Genomic DNA, 23,726 nt, shown 5'->3' on the forward strand with positions numbered 1-23,726 from the left:
TGCAATAAAAAGAACCTATGCTTTAAAGTTATTGAAAAGTTATTCATAACATTTTTGGTGTCAGAAGTGGGATATTCTGTTCAGTCTGAGCAGGATGTTTTAACCTTTGTCTTAAAAGTATTCATGACATGGTGAGCATGAATAAGTGAATGAATGGATTATGAATGAATTTAGGAGTTCAGTAGAGCCTCACTTATCCAAGACTCGCTTATCCAAGGTTCTGGATTATGCAATGCATTTTTGTAGTCAATGTTTTCAATATATTGTGATATTTTGATGCTAAATTCGTAAATACAGTAATTACAACATAACATTACTGTGTATTAATCTACTTTTTATGTCAAATTTGTTGTATAATATAATGTTTTGGTACTTAATTTGTAAAATCATAACCTAATTTGATGTTTAATAGGCTTTTCCTTAATCCCTCCTTATTATCCAAGATATTCACTTATCCAAGGTTCTGCCGGCCCGTTTAGCTTGGATAAGTGAGACTCTACTGTATATGTGATATTTCCCCTTTGTCTTTGTAACCAATATAGCTGTTATAAAACCAGTACTGGGTCTGTGTGTCTGTTTCTTTCTCGGAAACTGTTTGATATACTCTGTCCCACTGAAAACAGATTAAAGAGCATTGCAAGGTTCAAAAGAGCCCCCCACAAGCCCTGGCCCGTTACCTGTCTCCGGCCGGCAGAAGAGGGCCACCTTCTCGGGTGCCCCCTTCATGAAGACGTGGCTCCGGCCGCCGGGCTCCCGCACCACGACCGACATCCGCTGCAGGGCTGAAGAGAAGGGGAATTGGCGTAAGACGGCCAGGCCTCCCCCGCCGGGAACAACCTGGGGGCAGAGAGGCGGAGGAGCTGGGCACCGGCCGGAGGTCCAGCGGGTCAGTGCAGACAGAGAGGGGGGCGGCATTGGTGCAGGAGAAGGGGTGGACTCCAATGCGTCAAGGCCACCCCCAAATCCTTAAGACAGAGATCAACATTGAGCCAGGACTTGCATCTCCAGGACTGTTGGACAGTCAAATAGAGAAGGAAAAGGAAACAATACTACAGTCCATGTATATGCTTAAAAATGGGAGACAACAAAGAGACCGACTGTAGAAGACTGGACAGCAGGTTAATCACTCTTGTTAAAACCATCCCAGGTGTTGCACCTCAGCGCTGGTTCACCTTGCTCTTAACACGCACTCCACCACAGCAGACTCGGTTTAAACAGTTTATTGATAAAAGATAGCAAAGTCTGAATAAAAAGCAGTAATCCAAATGCAAAGGCAGTCAGTAGAATATAGTTCAAAGTCTCCAATATAGCAAATCAATCCTGAAAACAAGGCAGCATGAACTTCAAAACACAATCCAAAATCCAAGCATAAACAAAGGCAAGAATACTTTTCCATGAGCATAGACAAGACAGGAGCTCTGCTTCCAAAACCAAGGTTGCTTCGTCTGAAATCTTTCCCTGTTTCTCCCTTATTTAACCATGCTTACAGGCCAAGAAAGCATTCCTTTGTCCTTGGGTTCCCACACGTTTACCAGCTATCCTAAGAGAACGTCTGGGACGATGAACTTTTAACCTTAACCTTGTATCCCTATCTAAGGAAGACTCCTCTGACTCGCTGCCAGAGACACCTGGGACTTGTTGATGTTCTGAACTCTGTTGATGTTCTCAATCCTGTGAAAGGTTACCCTTATCACAGGCTTCTGCTTCAGTGCTAGTCTGTGGCCTCTTTAACAATGCAGAGACTTCAACATTTCTCTCATCAACATTTCCATGGGCAGCCTGCATAAACCCAAATCCCCCTTCATCATCAGACTGAACCACAACACTGAGTTTGAGACAGATGCCTGAGCTTACCTGTTCAGCCTTGGCTCTGGGTCTGACCACCAACACCTGTGCAAATTCGCCATCATCCCCATCATTGCTGCTGGAATCTTCTATTTCCTGTGGGTTTGAATGAGGAGGCAGGATTTGTGTCACCTGCATTCATTTAGAAGGCATGCTGGCCTGCAGGTGGCTGGCAATAAAATGGCGGACACCACCTGGGTGCCAAAGGACAGGTGATGACAAACACCTGATGGTTTACATTATGTGAGTTTAGTCCACTGGCATAACTATGCTGGATTGTGAAGGAAATGAGGCTGCTAGGCAGAAATATGGTGGTTAGAGCTGGAAAACCATGACTGCCTCTCATCACTGCTGCATTTTGCCTTCCGCTGCTCTACAAGGAAGACCCTCCCTCAAATGTCTATCTATTATTGTCCTGTCCTATTTAATAAGATCCCCACAACTAGAGAACCCATTCCTGCAGTTTCACTTATCTATGGCCAGGAAAAACATGTATTCTCTAGAAATCTGCTGGTCTTCCAGGTGATTCTATTGTATGCTTCCCCTTGAGGTTACCACAAAGTGGCCTTGAAGGACCTAGCAAATCCCTAGAGAAGACAGCGCCGTAGGAAATTGCTAGGTCTTCAAATTTGGTCGAACTGCATTATATAGTCAATGTAGATGGGCCTAGGTCTGGAAGTTGGGTGACTTCATAGTGTTTGGTTGTATCTGCAGTTTCAGGTTGTCAGGGTGCCTTCCCCAGTTAGAACACACCTGGAGGGAGGGGTGATGTTTGCCCATGCCTGTGCCATAGCAATTCATTTCTGCAACTACAAACCAGGCAAAGGGTGTAGGCAAAAGATGGAGCCTTACCCATTGAGTGGCCTGGAACATCTTGAGGTCCAAGGGGTCCCCTTGGATCTTCCCGTCCAGGACCACCAAGGAATGGCAGGTGGCCATGGTGGCAAAGGCCGGGCCCCACGGCAGCGGAGAGGCGGAGGAGGAGAAGCGGTGGGCGCTCCGGAAGCTGGCGGAGGAGAAAATGCGTGAGACAACGGCTGCGGTGGACGCACACAAAGGGGCAGCTGGACAGGGACGTACCTCTTCCCTTCGGCCAGGACAGCCCCCCAGAGGTCCAGCCCATCCTCGGTCAGCGTGCCGGTCTGTTTGCGCCATGCGCAGGAGCATCAGAGGGAGCCACAGGAGAAGAAGGCGAAGGAAAAACAGGATGGTCATGAAACAAATTACATTTTTCCTTTATGCAATACTAATTTACTAAGAGGTTAAATCAGATTTTTAGATTTCCCTTGTCACAATTAAAACTAGGTGAGAGGTTTAAAACAAATAAATTGATATTATAATAAAGATGAAGGTGTTATCAAAGGAGTTCATGGTCGGAAACACTGGGTTACTGTGAATTTTTCGGGCTATATGGCCATGTTCCAGAAGCATTCTCTTCTAACATTTCGCCTGCATCTGTGGCAAGCATTCTTGGAAGTTTGTTCAGGGGTCTGTCGGAAATGAGGCAAGTGGAGTGCATATACCTGTGAAATGATGTCCAGGGTGAGGGAAACCCTGGACATCATTCCACAAGTTTATGTACCAGGCATTGGCAGACTTTGGCCCTCCAGGTGTTTTGGACTTCAACTCCCACAATTCCTAACAGCCTACCGGCTGTTAGGAATTGTGGGAGTTGGAGTCCAAAACACCTGGAGGGAGGGCCCAAATTTGCCCATACCTTCTCTAGAACTTCAAGCATGACTCTGTGGTTAATTCTGATGGAGGTTGTCCATATAGCAGAACCCTAGAGATACCTGGAGGGAACATTTTCATCAAATCTGTAAAAGCCAAAGCCACAAATGGAGAAGAATGGCTGCATTTCATTCCCGTGGCAGCCTTTCCCTGGTTCAAGACTCAAGGTGACACAATCTGGATGAGATGTTGCTTCAGAGAGCCAATGTCTGGCCAACTTGGCCAATGTCTGGGAGGCCTCTGAAGACCACTCGATGACCCAGATGAAGCCAGATCTTCCCTGCTTTGTCCCATGAAGCCATCAAAGCAACAACTGACTGTTAGTGTGTTTTGCTGTTATAGAGTGTGAAATGTTAAATCAAATTGTATGCTGTTGGATTGTGCATCTGTGTTCCGGCAAGCTTTCCAGCAGCACAGGAGTTACATTACATGCCAGCCCTGATTGATAGCTTGCAGGGCCAATGGGTCAAGACTTCCGTTTCAACTGCACGGATGGAACATTCATCATGAACTGTGGAATGTGGGATGTGCCTGCAAGCACTGATTAGAGGCTCGGCTTGGTGAACGGACGTGCCATGCTTTTCCCTTGCTGGGGAGCATGTGCCCGGAGAGTGATGGTGTTTGGAGTTGTATATAGTCTTGTAAATAAAGCCTAGTACCGCTGGGATCAGCAGTAAATCTGTGACTGAGGTGTCATTTGTCAGTGCTATTTGTACTGGCTGCATAAGTGGTCTGACTGATGAGAAGTTCATCAACAGGTCAGGGCGACGGTCATTTCTCATCCCTGCATCCTGCCTCCTGACCTCCCCGCCCTGACACTGACCACATAGAAGGTGTGGGCACCTACTTTGTCAAAGCAGAAGAGGTTGATCTGCCCGCAGACGTTGATCCTCTGGGGGCTGATGCAGAAGATGCCTCTCTTCTTGAGACGCCGCTGGGCGTAAATGATGCCGGTGGTCAAGGCGGCCGGGAGGGCAGGGGGCACCGCGATGGTGATGACATCCAGGGCCTTCTTGACCACCTCGCCAGCCTCCTCCTGAAGGGTCACACAGGGAGGGAGAGGTCAGGAGGAAGGGATGGAAGGGAGGGGAGGAAAAAGAGGGGAGAGGAAAGGAAGAGGAGAAAGAGAGAGAGAGAAAGGTGAGAAAGTGGAGGGTGGGAGTAGGTGAGAGGAGGATAGGGAGAAGAAGGGGAGGAAAGAGAGGAGAAAGAGACAGAAAGTGATGAGGAGGAAAATGAATGGAGAGGAGGAGGAAGAAAGGAGAAGGCGAGTGGAGGAGGAGAGGAGGAAAAGAGGAAAGAGAAGAAAGATGAGAAATGGAAACAGAAGAGAGGAGAGTGCAAGGAGACGAAGAGAAGAAGGAAGGAGAAGAGGAGAGGTGGAACAAGAAGAGATGAAGAAGGAGAAGAGAGAAGTGGAGGAAGAAGAGGAAGGGTGTGAGAGGTGGAGTGGCCCTCCCCTGGCCTCCTTCCGGCCACTCACCCCGCTGAGGACGAAGACGCAGACGGCATAGACCATGCCAATGGCCGCCACCCCGATGAGGCACATGAGGAAGCGGAGGGCGTCTCTGTAGAGGCGGAAGTTGAGGGGCTTCGGGTAGAGGATGGACCGCACCAGGTCTCCCTTGGCTGTGTTGAAACCTGAGGAGACACAACAACACAACAACACAACATGGTGACAACCCATGACAAAGGCAGGCAAGAAACATCTGGGGCCGACAGCTGAGCCCAAGGCCAAAGAGATGAGAGGGCAGAGGGGACGATGGAAGAGAGAAGGTGCCTGTAACTACCTGGGCTGAAGCTTTGATGTATCAGCAGCACCATAAGGATGGGACCTTTGGGTTGGGAGGAACTCCAAAGGGACATCTAGTCGACCCCCTTCAGCCAGACAGGAAGACTCGCCTCCAGCCACCCCCCTCCAAAGGCTTCTAGAGAAGGGGACCCCAACACCCCCCAAGGAGTCCCTATTCCAACACTGAAGAGCTCTGACAGTAAAGAAGGTTCTTCCTAACATTTAGGTGGGATCCCTCTTCTTGAAAGTGGAATCCATTGCCTTGTATTCTAGTGGAGGAGGAGGAGGATAAAAAGAAAGAATAGAAAGAAGTAGAAGGCAAGATGAAGAAAGAGAGAAGCAAGGAAGAAGATTAAGGTGACGAAAGGTGCCGGAAGGACAGCGGGGGAAGCGAAAGAGAAAAACGAGGAAGAGATGGAAGATAGGATGAAGGAAGGGAAGAGGAAAGAGGAGGGAAGAGGGGAGACAAGAACTGAGGAAGAGGAGGAGAAAGAATCGTGGAATCCTAGAGTTGGAAGAGACCTCATGGGCCATCCAGTCCAACCCTAGTCTGCCAAGAAGCAGGAAAATCGCATTCAAAGCACCCCAACAGATGGCCATCCAGCCTCTGCTTCAAAGCCTCCAAAGAAGGAGCCTCCACCGGACGTCAGAGGCAGAGAGTTCCACTGCTGAACAACTCTCTCACAGTGAGGAAGTTCTTCCTCATGTTCAAGTGGAATCTCCTTTTCTGTAGTTTGATGCCGTTAGGGACACCTTCCCATAGTCCCATGCACACTTGATAGGCTTTACTGTTATTTCCTTCTTCCTGTCCTGTTTAGATCCACCCCATCCTTTTGTTGATTTAGAAATGTGATCTTTCCTAGGGCTTGATGTAACTTCCTCAATTTAGTTTGGCATTTTAATGGCCCTAGAGAAGAAAGGGACTGTCCATGCGGTGGTGGCCATACTTTTCCTGCTTTTGTTTCACCGAGAGAACGCATTTTGTCTCCTCTCACAGCCAAAATGTAGCTATCTAGTTTTCTTTATTATTTTCATCCGCCTGCCTGTCTTAGACCAGCTTAGAGAAGCTAGTTTAGCTCCAAACCTTTTCTATCCATCAATGGATTTCTTTTACCTCAATAAATGCTTTTTAAACTTTTAAGCTGACTTTGCGATCCTTTGCCATCCAGAAAACAAAGGCTTTCCTAAACTCGCTCTGCATAAGTTTCCTGCTGTTTTGGAAGGGTGTCGGGCTGTGGTGCAGGCTGGTAAACAGCTGCTGCAATAAATCACTCTGACCATAAGATCATGAGTTCGAGGCCAGCCCGTGGCGGGGTGAGCACCCGTCAATTAAAAATAAAATATATCCCCTGCTCGTTGCTGACCTAGCAACCCGAAAGATAGTTGCATCTATCAAGTAGGAAATAAGGTCCCACTGATAAAAGTGGGGAGGCAAGTTTAACTAATTTACAACGTTGGAATGAGGAAGTGAGGAAGTGCCATCAGAGTGGATGATGAAGCAGCTGCTCCCCCTTGTGGCCAGAATTGAGCATACCCTCAGGAGAAGGTTAAATGGCCTCTGTGTCTGTCTCTGTCTTGGTTCGATGTGTTTATGGGCATTGAATGTTTGCCCTGTATGTGTATAATGTGATCGGGGTGAGAAAGAAGGGCGGAATATAAATACTGTAAATAAATAAATAAATAAAATACTTCCACACACTCTGCTGTTTTTCTGGGAATTTACCTCACAAAGAGGGTCATTTGAGCTTAACCGCTCCTAGATTCCCAACAGTTCATCTGCCAGTGCCCCCAAATGCCCCCCCCTCCTCGGCCCCAGGAGCCGGCCCACCCACCCTCCTACCGGTCCTCAGGACGACGGCCCTGGCGGGGCCCTTCCCGACCCCCTTGGCCTGGATGAGCTCCGTCCCACAGAAGAGCAGGTGCCGCCTCTGGTCCTCCGCGCAGCTCTCTGGCCACGGCCGGGGGTCCTTGGGGTCAAGGGGCAAGGCCGTCTTGGTCACCGGGATGCTTTCGCCTGGAAGGGATAAGGAGGGGGTCAGGCAGCCAAAGCCATCTTGAGCCAAAACAATCCAGAAACCTGAGGACCAGCAACTTGAGAAGAATCCTCAATGGCGGAGCCCTATGGCCGGGACTCCCCACCAGATCCTGGGGAAATTGTAGAAAAACCTCTGCAATTTATGTTTCTGTGGAATTAATGTGGCCCTTCAGATGTGGTCAGACTATAGTGCCCAGATTTGTTTTTCTTTTTTTTACAAATTTTTATTTTTTGAAACACAAAAAATACATACCGTAGACATACAAAACATTTACAATTCCCACCACCAACACGAGGATTGTTTTCTTTTTACATATTCATTTCTTTGTGAGACAATCTTTATATCTTTATCTTTATCCATTTTCATCCTATCTATATATATAAAAGGGTAATGAAATTTTGACCTAGGACAAAACAACAAAACTACACATCCCAGAAACACTAAACTTGGCAGCACATCCATGCCTCTACGTTCATACAACAAAAAGCTCCAACTACTCCAGAAAACAGCCAGGCTTTGAGACTGCAAGGCTATTCACTGCTATTCCACCTGGCCAACAAAGGATTCCCATAAGCCACAGCACCGCGTGGCCGGGCAAAGCTAGTATACTATATAACATTTGTATCTTATTTCTTATGGCTTGATCTCCAGATTGATTCATGATATAGTTCTTTACCCTTGTCCATCTTCCTTCCATTTCTCTTGTTCTATTTTCATTAGTTTTTACAACATTTAGTTTCACATTCATAATTTCAAAATCCATTTGCTCCACCATATATTGGTACCATTTACTTACTGACCATTTGGATTTATCTTTCCACCCTAATACTACTAGTGCTTGTGCACATTCAATTATTGCTTCTTTTATTTTCCTTTTATTCCCTGTTTCCTCTCTTTTCCCTAATACCGCTATTTCCTTTGTTATGATCCACTCATTTCCTAGTATTTGATTTGACTAATTTATATAGTCTGCCAAAAATACTGTACATATTCACATTCCCACATCATGTGCATAATTTAGTGCCCAGATTTCTGCACCACGTGCTATGCTGGTCGCAGGCTGATGGGAATGCACTCCAGCAATATTGCAAAACATGGGAGCCCCCCATGCCCTTCTCACCGGTCAGCATGCCTTCGTTGACGGTGCACTGACCGCTGGTGAGGATGGCGTCGCAGGGCAAGAGGCTCCGGCCACCTCCCAACACCAGCAGGTCCCCGGGCACCAAGCACCGCGACTCCAGCTCCTGGACGCCTGACCGGAAGGAAGCAGAGGTGGGCATCAGGACAGACAAGATTCCCTTGGGATGGAATCATAGAGATGGAAGAGAATACATGGCCATCCATCCCAACCAAAGCACAATCCAAGCACCCCTGACAGATGGCCATCCAGCCTCCAAGGAAGGAGCTTCCACCCGACTCCGAGGCAGAGAGTTCCACTGCTGAACAGCTTTTCTTACGGCCAGGAAGCTCTTCCTGGGATTTCTGGTAATAGGAAACCTCTATTTGGGAGCTCTAGACCTTTCTGCAGGTGTGTCTGGCACATTTCTCCTCACTTGCAAAAATACATCAACATAAATGCTAAAGCTATACTGTAACAGGAGCACATTAAAAGGTAAAAGGTAAAGGTTTCCCCTGACGTTAAGTCCAGTCATGACCGACTCTGGGAGATGGTTCTCATCTCCATTTCCAAGCCAAAGAGCTGGTGTTGTCCATAGACATCTCTAGATCATGTGGCCAGCATGACTGCAGAGAGCGCCGTTACCTTCCTGCCGGAGTGGTACCTATTGATCTACTCACATTGACATGTCTTCAAACTGCTAGGTTGGCAGGAGCTGGGGCTAACAGAGGGCGCTCATTCTGCTCCCGGGATTTGAACCTGGGACCTTTTGGTCTGCAAGTTCAGCAGCTCAGTGCTTTAACACACCGAGCCACCAGGGGCCCCTGGAGCACAATAAAATACAAAATTAAATGCATTAAGCATTTAAAATATATCACAGGTTAATGCAGAAATGGATGGGAACAGGGAACGGATACAATCTGACACCACTTTAACTCCTATGGCCCCATCCTATGAATGTTGGGGTTTCTCATTTGTCCTGGCATCACTGCTCTCTGGCTGAGAAGGGCACATCGTTCAGAAAACTATACATCCCAGGATTCCACAGCATTGAGTCAAAGTGCAATAATTCAGCAATGTGGATGCAGCTTTTGCACGCTGAGAATTCTCCACCACAGGTCTCTATATTTCAAGGGATGTACCTCACCTCCAGACTAAAACTCCCAGGAGCCCACAGGATGGAACCCTATTGCACTGCTATAACTGTGCCATAAATTGCGCCCCTGCTTAGGTACCATGGTATTGCATTCTGCATTGTGGATACAACCCTAAATGTGCTCCCCATCTTCAGAAAACAAAGCCTCGAATAGCAATGCTGATGATAATGCCTCCCGCACCTGAGAGTCCTTGTTCTCACCTGTCTCTTTGCCGCAAACTCTGACTCGGACGCTGTTATGGGATTCCACCAGACGATGCAGCTTCACCGATTGCTGGGAGAAGAGAAAGAAAAGCCTGAGCAAACTGGGCAAATGGGGCCCATCAAATGCTAGGGCGTCAAGAAGGCCGCCCGTATTCATAAAAGCATGCTTCAACTGTGCAGTTATAACCATTTCATACCATTTTAGTGGCCACTGTGGCTACAGCCTAAGAAAGCTTGGGATTTGCAGGTTGATCCAAGCTCTGTTGGAATTATGTCCCACCTTTTTCTGATACGAACCCAAGGCCGTTGCACATTTGCTGTGGGGAACACTCAGCCCCGCTCCCCAAACTACAAATCCCTGACTGCAATAAGGGTGAGGGCTCAGGGCTGAGCTCCATGCTTGGTTGGATATAAACTGATTTCAAGATAGTTAGATTGGCCAAGAGCAGGTGACAGTCCAACTGTGCTGGAGAAGAAAAGGCCACCCCACTAACTGGGATGGAATTTCAGTTATAGCATTTTACAAGCATGCGCAGAAGGCTAATTAACAATGGAATGCTACTAACAACAGTTGCCGGCAACTTATATTAATCATTACTTATTACATCAGGTAAACAGTCCACATCATGTAAGTACTAGCCAAAAATCATGGCTGTTTGCATAAGCTGTCCCAATGGGTTCACCGTTATTTGCACAACCTAGCCTTGCAAGTTTGTCCTAGTCGGTTATTAAGCCACCTGTCAAATAGTTTGTTCTGTCAGCAATGTCAGGGGGGAAACAATTTGAGGATAATAATTCTGATGAATAATTCTGAGTAAGCGGATCAAAAAAAATTTCCTACAAAACACAGACCTCACAATTGCAATATTGTCTCCTTTTCTTTGGCATCCTGAAGCCAAAACAGGGCCCACAAGTGCACCATGGCTGAGGATGCACAAGTAAAGACCAGAACAGAATCAAAGATTGTAGGAAAATTTGACTTAGGGCCAAGAAATGACACATGATTCTGGAGACTGAATTTTTGTGACGCCATCAGTTTGCTTATGTATATACATCAAGCTACTCAAGAAGCCACTCTATACATGAACATTACTCGGTGACCAAAATAGAAACAGCATAGGGTGCATCTACACTTAAAATGATTGCCTTGTGACCCCACTTGAACTGCCATGGGTCAATGCTGTGGAGTCCTGGGATGTGTAGTCTGTCAAGGTCTTTAGACTTCTCTGCCTCTCCAAACTACAAGGATTCCATTGCATTGAGCCAATGCCCTTAAAGGTCCCTGTTGCATTGAGACATACTCCATTTCTGAGACCTTTTGAACACGATTCCAAATGGGTCCTATTTATTTATTTACATCATTTTTACCCCGCCTTTCTCCCTGGGGGGACTCAAGGCAGCTTACAATAAATAGGCAAAAATTCAATGCCTAAAAACAGTGTACAAAACAACAATTCATATAAATGCAGATACCATTACAAAATAAAATCACATTATATAAAATTTTAAACATATCCAAGATTAAAATCCATTCATCCAGAATCCTCAACATAGGCCTTGGTACAGACTCAACATAAGTCTTGGTACACATGATGTTTGCCCCATTCCATCAGTAATCCATCAGTGGGGCCGGGCTGTGGCGCAGGCTGGTAAGTAGCTGCTGCAATAAATCACTCTGACCATGAGGTCATGAGTTCGAGGCCAGCCCATGGCGGGGTGAGCACCCGTCAATTAAAAATAAAATATAGCCCCTGCTCGCTGCTGACCTAGCAACCCGAAAGATTGTATCTATCAAGTAGGAAATAAGGTACCACTTATAAAAGTGGGGAGGCAAGTTTAACTAATTTACAATGTTGGAATGAGGAAGTGCAGTCACAGTGGATGATGAAGCAGCTGCTCCCCCCTGTGGCCAGAATCGAACATCCCCTCAGAAGAAGGTTAAATTGCCTCTACGTCTGTCTGTCTGTCTCTGTTTGATGTGTTTATGGGCATTGAATGTTTGCCTTATATGTACATAATGTGATCCACCCTGAGTCCCCTTTGGGGTGAGAAGAGTGGAATATAAATACTGTAAATAAATAAATAAATAAATAATCTGTTGGAATCTGTTGAGGTTGAAATCCAAAACACCTGGAGGGCCAACGTTTGCCCATGCCTGGTGTAGGTTCCTCCTTGGAGGAACTGGTTCCAAACCAGCTCTGGGACACTTTGCATGCTTCCATGTGCCTGGAGCAGAGGTTGAGAAAGTAACCTTTCTGGACTATAACACACAGAATCCCTGTCCAGGCAGCACAGCCAGAGCCAGGGAGTCCTAAACCTTTTCCACCCGCTCTGTCCTGGAGCTCTGAGGTCCAGAAGGAATCCTAAGAGGGAGGACAGTCCGTCCTGAGGCCACACCGGAGGGGACTGGACCAAAGGAGAATGACCACTTGACCAGGACCGGGGCTCCTCACCTTCCGAAGGTCATAGACAGTGAGGGAAATGGAGAGGAGGGACATGAGGATGATGGCCACCGAGTACTCAATGTAGTCCTCCGAGAGCCAAAGGCAGACGCTGAAGAGCTGGAAGACGTAGAAGGGGTTCAGGACCTGGAGAGAGAAAGGAGGAGAGAAAGAAAGGCCCACTGGGGTTGGAGACCCATCACTCTTCCTTTGGCCCATTAACACCCCCATCTTCCCTCCAAAAGGCAAATGTCCAGCCACTGAGGTTCCTCCAGAAGGGGCCAGAGGTCACTGGACATTGAGGTATCCATTGTTAAAGCTCCTGGGTTTTTCAAAATGCATCCACACAACGCTGAGTTGTGCCAGACTATGACTGCCTGGTGCCTACCCAGTCCAAAAGGACAAAGATTTTCGGATGAAGTTCTATCTTAGGTAAGTCAAATTGTGACGGAAACAATCTACTTTAGAGAGGGACTACTAATGATTCCTTTATTTGGTAACAAAAATATGGATTTGCCTAATAAGGTCCTCATAGCACTTATGTTATGTGCAGCAAGGCTACAAATTGTCAAAACGTGGGTAAAAATGGAGAATTTATCAATAAAAAATTAATTAAGCAAGGTACGGGCTATAGCGCTATCAGAGAAGTTAGCTTATAAACTAGTGGTTCCCAAGCTGTGGTCCGCAAGCACTAAAATATGGCCTGTGGCTTCACTATTACTACTATGGATAGTAACACAGTCCAACCAAAAAAAATCTTAGTGACTTTTTTTTGGCCTCTTCCTGGAGTTTTTTTGGGGTGCCGATTCGGAAAATTGCATTGGATAAACCACATCAGCTCTAGATGATTAAATATGGGGTGAGCAGATAGCAACTATTCCTGGATGGCATATGTTCTGTATCAGAAACTAGAGCTGATGGGGTCCATCCAACGCAATTTTCTGAATCAACACCCCAAATAACCAAACTGAATCGAAAGTTGACCAAAAAGATTCATAACCCTTTTGGTACTAATGTTGGAGAGTGGTCCCTAGTCAAGTGGGCCCTGGCCAAAAAAAGGTTGGGAACCACTGCCATAAATGAAGAGTCGCAAAATGAGAACTAAAAGAAGACTTCGAGTGCATCTATGAAGGAAAATAATTCAACTTGACACCACTTCATCAGCCATGGCTCAGTGCTATGGGAGTTGTGGTTTTGCAACGGCTTTAGCCTTCTCTGCCAAATAGAGAGGGTTTTCAGTCAAACTAAAACTCTTACAATTCCACGGCATTGAGTCATGGCAGTTTAAATGGTGTCAAACTGCATTACTTCTGCAGTACAGATGCACCCCCTGAGAGAAGAAGAGTTGCCTTTCTTAGCCTTCAGGAAGAGCTCTGTGGCCGGAGATGTCCAGCAAGACCTGCAGGCCAAGAGAAAGGCTACTTGTGATGAATGAATGAATTCATGAAATTGTATGATTGGATCTGGCTGGGGCCTAAAGATCTAGCAAGACTGAAGACACCATCCAAAAAGGAGAAAACGGAACCTGAAAATAGCATTATGGAAAACAAAGGAGGTGAAGAATTCATTAACTGTGACATGAAAAGTGCTAATGAGAAATTGGGAGAACTGACCTGAGAACTTTTGGAGTAATCAACACCAAAAGTTGTAAAAGACAATGTTACCTTAAGAAAAAAGTTAAACAAAGTATCTGTTCATGGGATTCAGCAAGTCTGAGCTGAATGACAGGTTATCTAAACAACCAAGTAAATGAAAAACAAAAACAACCATAACAACAACAACAACAAGTTCTACAAAAAGGAGACCATTTCCAAAGTGTGTCAGATCTGCAAGGAATGCAGCATTTGAACATCCGCCTCCGTCCTCCTAAGAAGCCTAATCAACTGAATGAAGAAGGATGGTGAGCATAAATGAGCGAATGTCTGGATTATGAGTGAATGTTAGAGTACATGTGATGTTTCCCCTTTTGTTTGTGTAACCGATATATAACTATTATTACAACCCCAGTACTGGAGTCTGTGTGTCTGCTTCTTCCTCTGAAAGTACCTGAGATACTCTGTCCCACTGAAAACAGATTAAATAACATTTTAAGGTTCTAAAAGTATTTGTGCTATACTCAAGAGGCTGCCAGCCCAGCAAAGCCCTTGGCAAGCTGAACTTTAATTAAGAGATCAACTGAGAAAGATCCCATTAAGAAACATTCTGTCGCAACGGAGGGCAGGCTGGCCCAGGACTGGATGTTCCGTCTGGATGCTAAGGAGCTGATCGAGAACACAGCGCATAAGGCTTTGCATTACACATGCACCAAAAACACACTGGTACTGAATGTGCACTCGATACTAAGCTTCATGCTTGCAGGATGCAGGAGACAAAGGTTTGGGTTTCTGACCCCAGGTAGGCAACGATACCTCTTTGAAGAGCAGCTTCCAAATAGGAGTGATCTCCACGTCGATGGTGTTGGGTCCACAGATGGTCCTCCTGCAGAAGAGCAAAGGAGGTGAGACCCAGGCACTTAGAATCATATAATCGTAAGAGTTGGAAGGGACTCCCAGAGGCTATCCAGTCCAACCCCCTTTGGCCAGGCAGGAGGACACCATCAAAGCCTTTCTGAGAGATGGCCATCTAGACCAGGGATCCCCAAACTAAGGCCCAGGGGCCACATGCGGCCCTCCAAGGTCATTTACCTGGCCCCTGCCCTCAGTTTTATAATAAACTATATTGTATAATAATATTATAATGTAATACAATATAACACTAATAATAATACCATATAATAGTATTAATTATATATTATATATTACTAATAATATTACTAATAATATTACAGTATAGTGGTATAGTTCAATATAGTAATATATAATGCTAATAGTGTGCTATGCTAATAATATAATATATTGTACTAGCTTTGCCCGGCCACGCGTTGCTGTGGCTTATGGGAATCCTTTGTTGGCCAGGTGGAATAGCAGTGAATAGCCTTGTAGTCTCAAAGCCTGGCCATTTTCTGGAGTAGCTGGAGCTTTTTGTTGTATGAACATAGAGGCATGGATGAGGGGTTGTGCTGCCAAGTTTAGTGTTTCTGGGATGTGTAGTTTTGTTGTTTTGTCCTAGGCCGAAATTTCATTACCCTTTTATATATATAGATGTATAATTTGTAAGCCACACTGAGTCCCCTTTGGGGTGGGAAGGGTGTGATACAAATGTAATAAATAAATATAGTAAATAAATAAATAATAAATGAATAAATTTTAGACTTAGGTTCACCCAAAGTCTGAAATGACTTGAAGGCACACAACAACAACAACAACAACAACAACAACAACAACAATCCTAATTAACTTGACTATCTCATTGGCCAGAAGCAGGCCCACACTTCCCATTGAAATCCTGATAAATGTATATTGGTTAAAATTGTTTTTATTTTTAAATATTGTATTACTCTTTCATTGTTCTTTCATTGTTCTTGTTGTCGTTGTTTTTACACTACAAATAAGACATGTTCAGTGTGCATCGGAATTTGTTTGTATTTTTTTTCCAAATGATAATTTGGCCCGTCAACAGTCTGAAGGATTGTGGACTGGCCCTCTGCTTAAAAAGTTTGGGGACCCCTGATCTAGACTCTGGTTATTCCATGTGACATTGACCAACACAGACAATTCTTTCCCTCACTCTAGGCACTGTACTCATCTTGATGCAGCCTACAATCCCATTGGCTTCTCCTGCTGCTGCATCACACTGTTGGCTCATCTTCAGCTTGTGGTCTCCTCAGACCCCTAGATCTCTTTCTCATTCGTTGCCCTGCAAGACCTCCTTCGGGGAAACTATTATGGGTAGCAATGCAGAACTAAGATCCTCAGGACCCCAAGGGCCATCTAGTCCAATCCACTGCCAAGTATGAAAACACAGCAAGACACTTCTAAAAGACAAGAATCTTTAATAATAATTGTTACCCTCTGGTCCAATCTAAGTGTTTTAGTGCAGAAAAGGTGATTTGTGCAGAAAAATATAATTTCCATGCAGAATGCATGCTTTCTCTGCAGAAACATCCATAATATAGCTGCATATAATCCGTCTAAACTGATTGATCAAAGCTTTTCCCAGGCCACATCTATGCTGTAGAAATAATGTGGTCTGATACCACTTTAACTGGCATGGATGCATCTATGGAATTGTGGGAATTGGAGTTTGAGGAGAAATATTTAGCAGAGAATACTAGAATACTTGCAAAACTACTACTCCCAGGATTCCATAATATGGAGCCATGGCCATTCAAGTAGTGTCTGTGTCCTGTTTTGTCTTTCAAAAACAACCTTAAAACAATGTGGTAAGTAAATGAAAACTGCTTTAATTCAGCAAAACATAAAATACAGAACACTCAGTGGAATAATGCAAAATGGAGCAAGGAAGTCTTAGGGCAAATACAGTTCTTAGTCTGTGATAAATTCCCAAATCAAATAGCAGTCTTACTTCAGACAAAGAAATAGCAATAAATCCTTAGGAGCAGTTTCCCAGATGCAGACTTGAAGCAGGCACAGGGGGAGTGAAGAGTCAGTTTGTTACCAGCAAGAGCTGGCTGCACCTGCTTCTGCTTTATAGCCCTGAGTCCCCTCACAGCTGCCAGGGCAGTTCCCAATAGATGCGGCCTGGGAAAAGCTTTGATCAATTGGTTTAGACGGATTATATGCAGCTATATTGTGGATGTTTCTGCAGAGAAAGCTGCATTTCTGGCAGATATTCTAGCTGAACGACATCTCTGCTCTGTTTCCTTTCGCCTCTCCTGAAATGTGGGTACTTGCAAAGTCTCCTCCTCCGATTCCAACTCCCCCTCAGATTCATGAACACTTTCCTGCTCCCCTTCCTCTTCTGAAGGAGAGGAAACCCCAACAAACTACGTAGACGCATCCTGTGGCATCAATGGTACTCAGGGCTTCCATACCTTAGGTCTTGCTCCTCCCTGTTCAGCCCGGCTCCAAACTTGGCATGGACCTCTGTGCAGGTGAGGCCTTCCTCGAGGGCCCTGAAACACAAAGAGTGATGATGGCGCGGGGCCCTGGTGATTCCGTCCCTGAGACAAAACCGTGTTTCTCTCAGGAGGCATCTGGAGGTAGGAGACTCACCCGACCTTCAGGAACCGCTTTGCAGACGTGTCCCAAGCGTGGCAAACCTTCTGGACGCGGAGGCAGCGCACCTGCAAAGCCAAGCATAGGAGGATAGCAAGCCATTCACAGCCAGGCAGGAAATAACACTTTCAAAGCAGGAACAGAACATTTTTCAGATTTTGTTACATAGTGTCATCCCTTGCTGGACCTCCAGATGTTTTGCATTCTTCACCCTGGGTTGAACTCATGGCCTGGAGGCGACCTGGTGCTGCACAGACACCAGATCACAATCCTTGTCAAGAAGGGACCAAGGCTGAGGGGCGATTCCATGGCTTCCTGAAGAGGTGTTGAGGTTTGTAAAGACCCCATTATGGATGGGTTAACTGCGAAAGTATGTGTAAGAAGCTGATTGGCTGAGCCTGAAAACAGCTAGTAATCTGATTGGTCAATTTCTCTGCCATGCTACTGGGGAACCGGTTTGAGCACGTTTTACCTCATAGAGAGAGACTGAGTGTATGTGTATGCTGACTGGAAACAGCCAGGAGAGATGATGGCTGCCGGCTTTCAGAGGCCCTGTTATTTCTAAGGCATTGAGGCAATTTTATGAACTTTGAAATGACTATTTATTCCTACTGTTCTCTGTAAGCAATCAGAGAGACTATTGTAAATATTATTGCTCTGTTTGATCATTCCGAAGTCAGTAAAGTTCCTGTTAATTGTTCTACAAAGCTGAGTAGCACATCATTACCCTGCAGGGTGATTTTGGTTCACAGGTGGATGTAAGAGCTTCTGTTTAATATCATCGACAATCTTTAACTAGAGGGGCTTGGGCTGGGGGTCTTTGGGTGAGAACACACCTGTCCTCGGTCAGCCTTCTTCCTTCTCACGCATAAACCCCATGAGACTTGCTTGTCTTCTAAGGACGGCCGGTGGCTTTCTGGCCGCCTTCCATCCCCTGCTGACCGTTCCCTTGGTGGTTATGCCCTTTGTCCGGCTGCTTCCAGGCATCCCTTTTCTCCTCTTTCGCTGCCAGGAAGCCAGGAGTGCTATGTAAGGCCTGATGAAAGGAGCCATTCTTCGGAGGCTCGTGGAACATTTTTCCCTTGAAAATGATCCCCCGAGGAATGCCATCCGTCACTTTCTCCCTCTGAGTCAAGTCAATCCATTGAATGGACTGAAGGGCCTGGCTTGGCGCCTGTTAACACCTGTTACGTAAGAGCAGCAGCGCCTTTCTTTGCAAAGCAAAGGGTCAAAAGCCAAAGCTTTGCTTGCAAAGAGAGGGCCTGGAGGAAATGCACCTGCCCTTAAGTGTAAAACTAGGTGAAATAATATATATACATAAGTAGATAAAGATTTTCCCCTGATGTTAAGTCTAGTTGTGTCCGACTCTGGGAGAGTTGGTGCTCATCTCCATTTCTAAGCCAAAGAGCCGGCGTTGTCCATAGACACCTCCAAGGTCATGTGGCCACGGGCATGACTGCATGGAGCGCCGTTACCTTCCCGCCGGAGCGGTACCTATTGATCTACTCACATTGGCATGTTTTCGAACTGCTAGGTTGGCAGAAGCTGGAGCTAACAGTGGGCACTCATTCTGCTCCCGGGATTTGAACCTGCGACCTTTCGGTCTGCAAGTTCAGCAGCTCAGTGCTTTAACACACTGCGCCACCACCAGGGTCCCCTATTACTAGAAATTACTACAGTAGAGTCTCACTTATCCAAGCTAAATGGGCCGGCAGAAGCTTGGATAAGTGAATATCTTGGATAATAAGGAGGGATTAAGGAAAAGCCTATTAAACAACAATGATTTGTTGGGTATTTCCTTCCTCCAAATGTGTATCTGTTTAAAATGTGATACTTCACCCAGGGAAATTAAGAAACTGAGAATCCCGGGCTGGGCTGTGGCACAGGCTGGTGAGCAGCCTGCTGCAATAAATCACTCTGATCATGAGAAGGTTAAATTGCCTCTTCGTCTGTCTGTCTCTGTCTCGGTTCTATGTGTATATGGGCATTGAATGTTTGCCCTTTATGTGTATAATGTAATCCACCCTGAGTCCCCTTCGGGGTGAGAAAGAAGGGCAGAATATAAATACTGTAAATAAATAAATAAATAAATCCCAAGTCCCATTCCCCGCCCTTGCAAGCAAGCTACAAATCCCAGGACTCTGGAGAAAGGAATTGGAGAAGCAGAAATGGTACATACAAGAGTACAGTAATGTGGCTTAGGACCCTTTCGGTTCCATTTTAACCGCCCTGTGCAATCCTGGGATACGTAGTATGGTGAGACATGGGATGGTCTGGGTTAGAATCCTAAGTATTGCTTCCCAAAGGGCAAATCCCAGGGTCTCCCCAAGATTGGCCCAGCACCCAATCCCCGTTTCTCAGTCCCCACTCACTTTTAGCTCTGGCTTCATGATGACTTTGCTCAGGAGGGAGCCGTCTTCGGCAAAGGCAGGATGGTCCGGGGTGAAGTGGCCGAGGGCAGAGAGGGAGACCCAGGAGACCTTCTTCCGCGTGTAGACGTGGAATTCATCCTGGAGGAGAACATCAGGGTCAGGAGCAACTAAAGCAGGCATGGGCTAACTTGGGCCCTCGCTCCAGGTGTTTTGGAGTCCAACTCCCGCCATTCCTCACAGCCTCAGGCCCCTTCCTTTCCCCCTCAGCCGCTTAAGCATCTCCTTCGCCTTCTCCTCCTCGCTTAAGCGGCTGAGGGGGGAAAGGAAGGGGCCTGAGGCTGTGAGGAATGGTGGGAGTTGGACTCCAAAACACCTGGATGGAGGTGCAGGGCAATACCTGCACCAGGCATCACCCCGGCCTTCCCAGGCTTGCAGAGGATGCATTTGCAACGCTTCCCAGTTCTGGGAAATAGCCAGAGGTGTCTCTGCTGAGTCCGCCTCCATTTTGAGCCAGTTGCATGGATTTAAAGGGGAGGTATGCTGCAGGCTCAGCTGGTCAACTGCATGGTCAGTGGAGAACCCCAGCCTCCACTCGGCCAAAACAGTGGGTCATGACGGTGTATATGTTCTACTTGAACTAAACTGGACTTACACTAAGTTCAGCTTACATGAGGTTGGACTCTTGTGAACTCTAAGATGGACTAGGGACTACTGGTCTTGAACTAAATTGGACTGAATAAGTTGTACTTGCACTCCATTGGGCTTGCTCTTTATTGGGCTTGCACTAAATTGGATTAACATTAAGTTGGATCTGCACTAAACTGGACTAGCAATAAACTGGACTAGCAGCAGACAGCACTTGATTGGACAAACACTACTGGTGTTGATCTTTGTTTATTTATTTATTTATTTATTTACCTACCTACTTTCTTACTTATTTATTTACAGTATTTATATTCCGCCCTTCTTTCTCCCAAAGGGGATTCAGGGCAAATCACAATGCACATATACATGACAAATATTCAATGCCATTTTTAAACATACAACACATACAGACAGATAGAGGTAAGCCGATTTAAATCCCCTTCAGAATAGAGAAAGGCATATTTAAAAATGAAGTAAATAAATAAATCAACATTTTCCAACTTTGGCTTCAGGAGGTTATGCTCAATTCTGGCCACAAAGGGAGCTGTCGCTTCATCCACTATGACTTCAAGTCATTTTTAATCATAGTATTTCCTCCTTGCTCTTTGATTGCTGACAGTTTTATGGTCTAGTAAATTAAATTAACCTCCTACTTAAGCGGTTCCTAATTTATCTGCTCACAAACTGCTTAGGTGGACAATAAGCTAGGCTATTAAATGATTGGGTGCTCAATCTGACTCAGACTTCGAACTCACCACTTTCCAGTCAGCACTAATCTATTGCTACTGGCGATTAACCAGCTGTCCTACAGCCCGGTTATTTTGATATATGGATTTTTGTTATATGGATTTTAACGGTGTTGTATTTGTCTGTCTGCTTTAACTATGTTGTGCCTAGCCTTGGGCCAAGTTAGAGGCTTCTTGGAGAAGACATTTGTTCTCTGACAGGAAGAAGGGCAGTCCATATGCCTTGGGGCCACTTTGCCCACACCAGGACCATGTCCACATCACACAGCTCTAACACATCATAGCTGAAGTGGACTCAAAAGTGACGCAACAGGGCATTAGAGAAAGAATTCTAATTAATGCAGGAGGTGCAACATCGGGAGTGCACCTGATACATTGAGACTGCAATGATATTGTAATGGAAAGAATAAGGTCCCTGGCTCTTTGGGAGCACCAGACAGCCATGGGCACCCCCTTCTCTCCACTAAATGCCAAAAAAGGAGCAGATGCGCCCTCACTGTGGTTCTGAGCAGGACCACGTCTGCCTCCTCCAGACTGCATGGCGCACAGTTGGCCCAGACGTCCCACTCCGGCTTCCAGTAGAAGAGGAGCAGAAGGCCTCCGCAGGAGAAGAGGTATCCAGCAATGCAAAGGGCCCTCCGGACACCTTGGGTCTTGTAGCCAAACATCTCCTGGGGAGACAAGGAAAGAAGAGCATTTGCCAATGTGCATGTGCTTTTGGGACAGAACATCTCCTTCCAGCCCACAAGTCCAAGCTGAGCAAGGAAGCCTCTGTCCACACCAGACTCCCCTGAAAGGTTGATCTCGTGCCAACTGTGCTCACCATACCTGGGAAAATACACCTTCCAACAGGTGTTGGAAACTGTGGCAGCTCCATGGCATTATGTTGGGGCCCAGAGCCTTCACAGTTTGCCCAAAATGCAAACAAGTCCTACTGGCTGTTAGGAATTGTGGAAGTCCAAAACATTTAGAGGGAAGGCCGAAGTGTGCCCATGCCTGCTCTAAGGGCATCAATACCAGGGGAGACTGTAGTCAGATCATGAAACATACAGTCTGTCAGCACTCAGAAAGGAATGCTGAGATCTCTAAAAGTCAATATGGGTTTCTCAAAAACAAGTCACACCAGTCTAAGGATGTCTCTTTATTTGACAGAGGTACAAGCCTGGCAGACGGAAGGAATGCTGTGAGCGAGACATATTTTGATTCAAACACAGAGCAGTTCCCCTCCGCTCTGAGTATCCAGGCCTCACCTGGGATAACCCTGGGATACCTGTTCAGGTAGTTAACTATGGCTCCCTCTCCTGCTCCCTTCTCTCAGCCTTCTCTTCTCCAAGGCAAACATCCACAGTGTCTCACCTCAGAATAGTTCACCTTGCTATAGACACTCAGTCAAACACAGAAGACAGTCTCTTGAAGTTTTATTGAGCAAAAGCAAATATATAAATCAAAGCAGGCAGTTGAAAGGTTTTTCAAAGTTGCAGTAAAAGAGTCAATAGAAATCCAAATAGTTTATAAGTCAGGAAAATCCATTAGTCCATAAACCATAGCAGTATAAGAATCCATAAGGCAAAGGCAGTAGTCAGTAGATCCCAAAAACAAGGCCCAAAAGTACAAAGATCCAGGAACAGTTTTCCTAAGCATGAAACAAGAACATCCACACAGATGAAGCGAGGATTTGCTTTGACAACGAGCTAAACACACACTTTTAAAAGCACCCAAGAAAGGCATTTCTTTTCCCAGAACTGGCCTCTTTCTTTCCCGCTAGCCGCTCACTCCTACGGACCTGAGAACCTCTCCATAACAGACGGTCTGCCCTAGATGAATCAAGGTCTTCGTTATCTTGCACCTGAACCAGGCCTTGAGAGCTCTCTTGCTCATTAATTCCCATGGGAATGTCATCCTGGCTGTTATCTATAGCTTCTGGGGTCAACAGTTTATTCTGCTTAAACTGCAATTCTCCAGCCTCTGATTCAGCCTGCATTCCCATGCCATCATCTTCTGGCTCTTGTATCTGAAACCCAGAATCCCCTTCTTCATCCTGACTCTGGCTATACTGTGGCTGAGTCACAACACACAGCTCCCCAAGTCTCTCCCCAGAGGGATTCATAGTTTCCTCTGACCATTTGGTGGCCCTTCTCTGAACACTTTCCCATTTTGTCCATCGCCTTCACGAATTGTTTTGCCCAGAACTGGACTCGGGGTTATTATTAGGGATGTGCGATTGATGAAAAAATTGTTCAAAAGTCATTACAAAACTGGGGACACTGTGCTGGTGCTTCATTTCTTACGTGTGTCTAAAGTATACTCAGTGAAAATGTTGTTACTATAACGAGAGTAACAAAATTGTATTACTATTTCATTACCATAATTGCGCATGCGTATAAGTGCTATAATTGGGAAACTTCAGGGGCTCCTTTCTCCCTCGTTTTAAAAGCTATTGGGGTGAAACTTGCTACAATGGTAGAACACGTTTAACACTCATCACCCACCAAATTTCAAAACGTTTCACTTATCCACGGATTTT

General features: G+C 45.8%; 1 protein-coding gene across 1 annotated transcript in view; it reads right to left on the minus strand.

The window, feature by feature from the left end:
* The window catches only part of LOC100554913 (probable cation-transporting ATPase 13A4), a 48,886-nt gene extending 26,980 nt beyond the window's left edge, over positions 1–21,906 (minus strand). Inside the window, exons 1-15 of the mRNA XM_062976997.1 lie at positions 21,700–21,906; positions 19,812–19,949; positions 17,437–17,507; positions 17,256–17,336; positions 14,731–14,800; positions 12,335–12,469; positions 9,879–9,951; positions 8,525–8,656; positions 7,209–7,382; positions 5,060–5,217; positions 4,424–4,612; positions 2,926–2,987; positions 2,698–2,851; positions 1,686–1,941; positions 678–965 (exon numbers count right to left, since the gene is read on the minus strand). Coding sequence (XP_062833067.1) covers positions 678–965; positions 1,686–1,941; positions 2,698–2,851; positions 2,926–2,987; positions 4,424–4,612; positions 5,060–5,217; positions 7,209–7,382; positions 8,525–8,656; positions 9,879–9,951; positions 12,335–12,469; positions 14,731–14,800; positions 17,256–17,336; positions 17,437–17,507; positions 19,812–19,949; positions 21,700–21,870 — 2,152 coding nt within the window. The 5' untranslated portion in view covers positions 21,871–21,906. The remainder of the gene's footprint in view (positions 1–677; positions 966–1,685; positions 1,942–2,697; positions 2,852–2,925; positions 2,988–4,423; positions 4,613–5,059; positions 5,218–7,208; positions 7,383–8,524; positions 8,657–9,878; positions 9,952–12,334; positions 12,470–14,730; positions 14,801–17,255; positions 17,337–17,436; positions 17,508–19,811; positions 19,950–21,699) is intronic.
* Positions 21,907–23,726: the final 1,820 nt, after the last annotated feature.

The sequence above is a fragment of the Anolis carolinensis genome, chromosome 3 (genome assembly GCF_035594765.1).
Source record: "Anolis carolinensis isolate JA03-04 chromosome 3, rAnoCar3.1.pri, whole genome shotgun sequence".
In the NCBI taxonomy this organism is placed as follows: domain Eukaryota; kingdom Metazoa; phylum Chordata; class Lepidosauria; order Squamata; family Dactyloidae; genus Anolis; species Anolis carolinensis.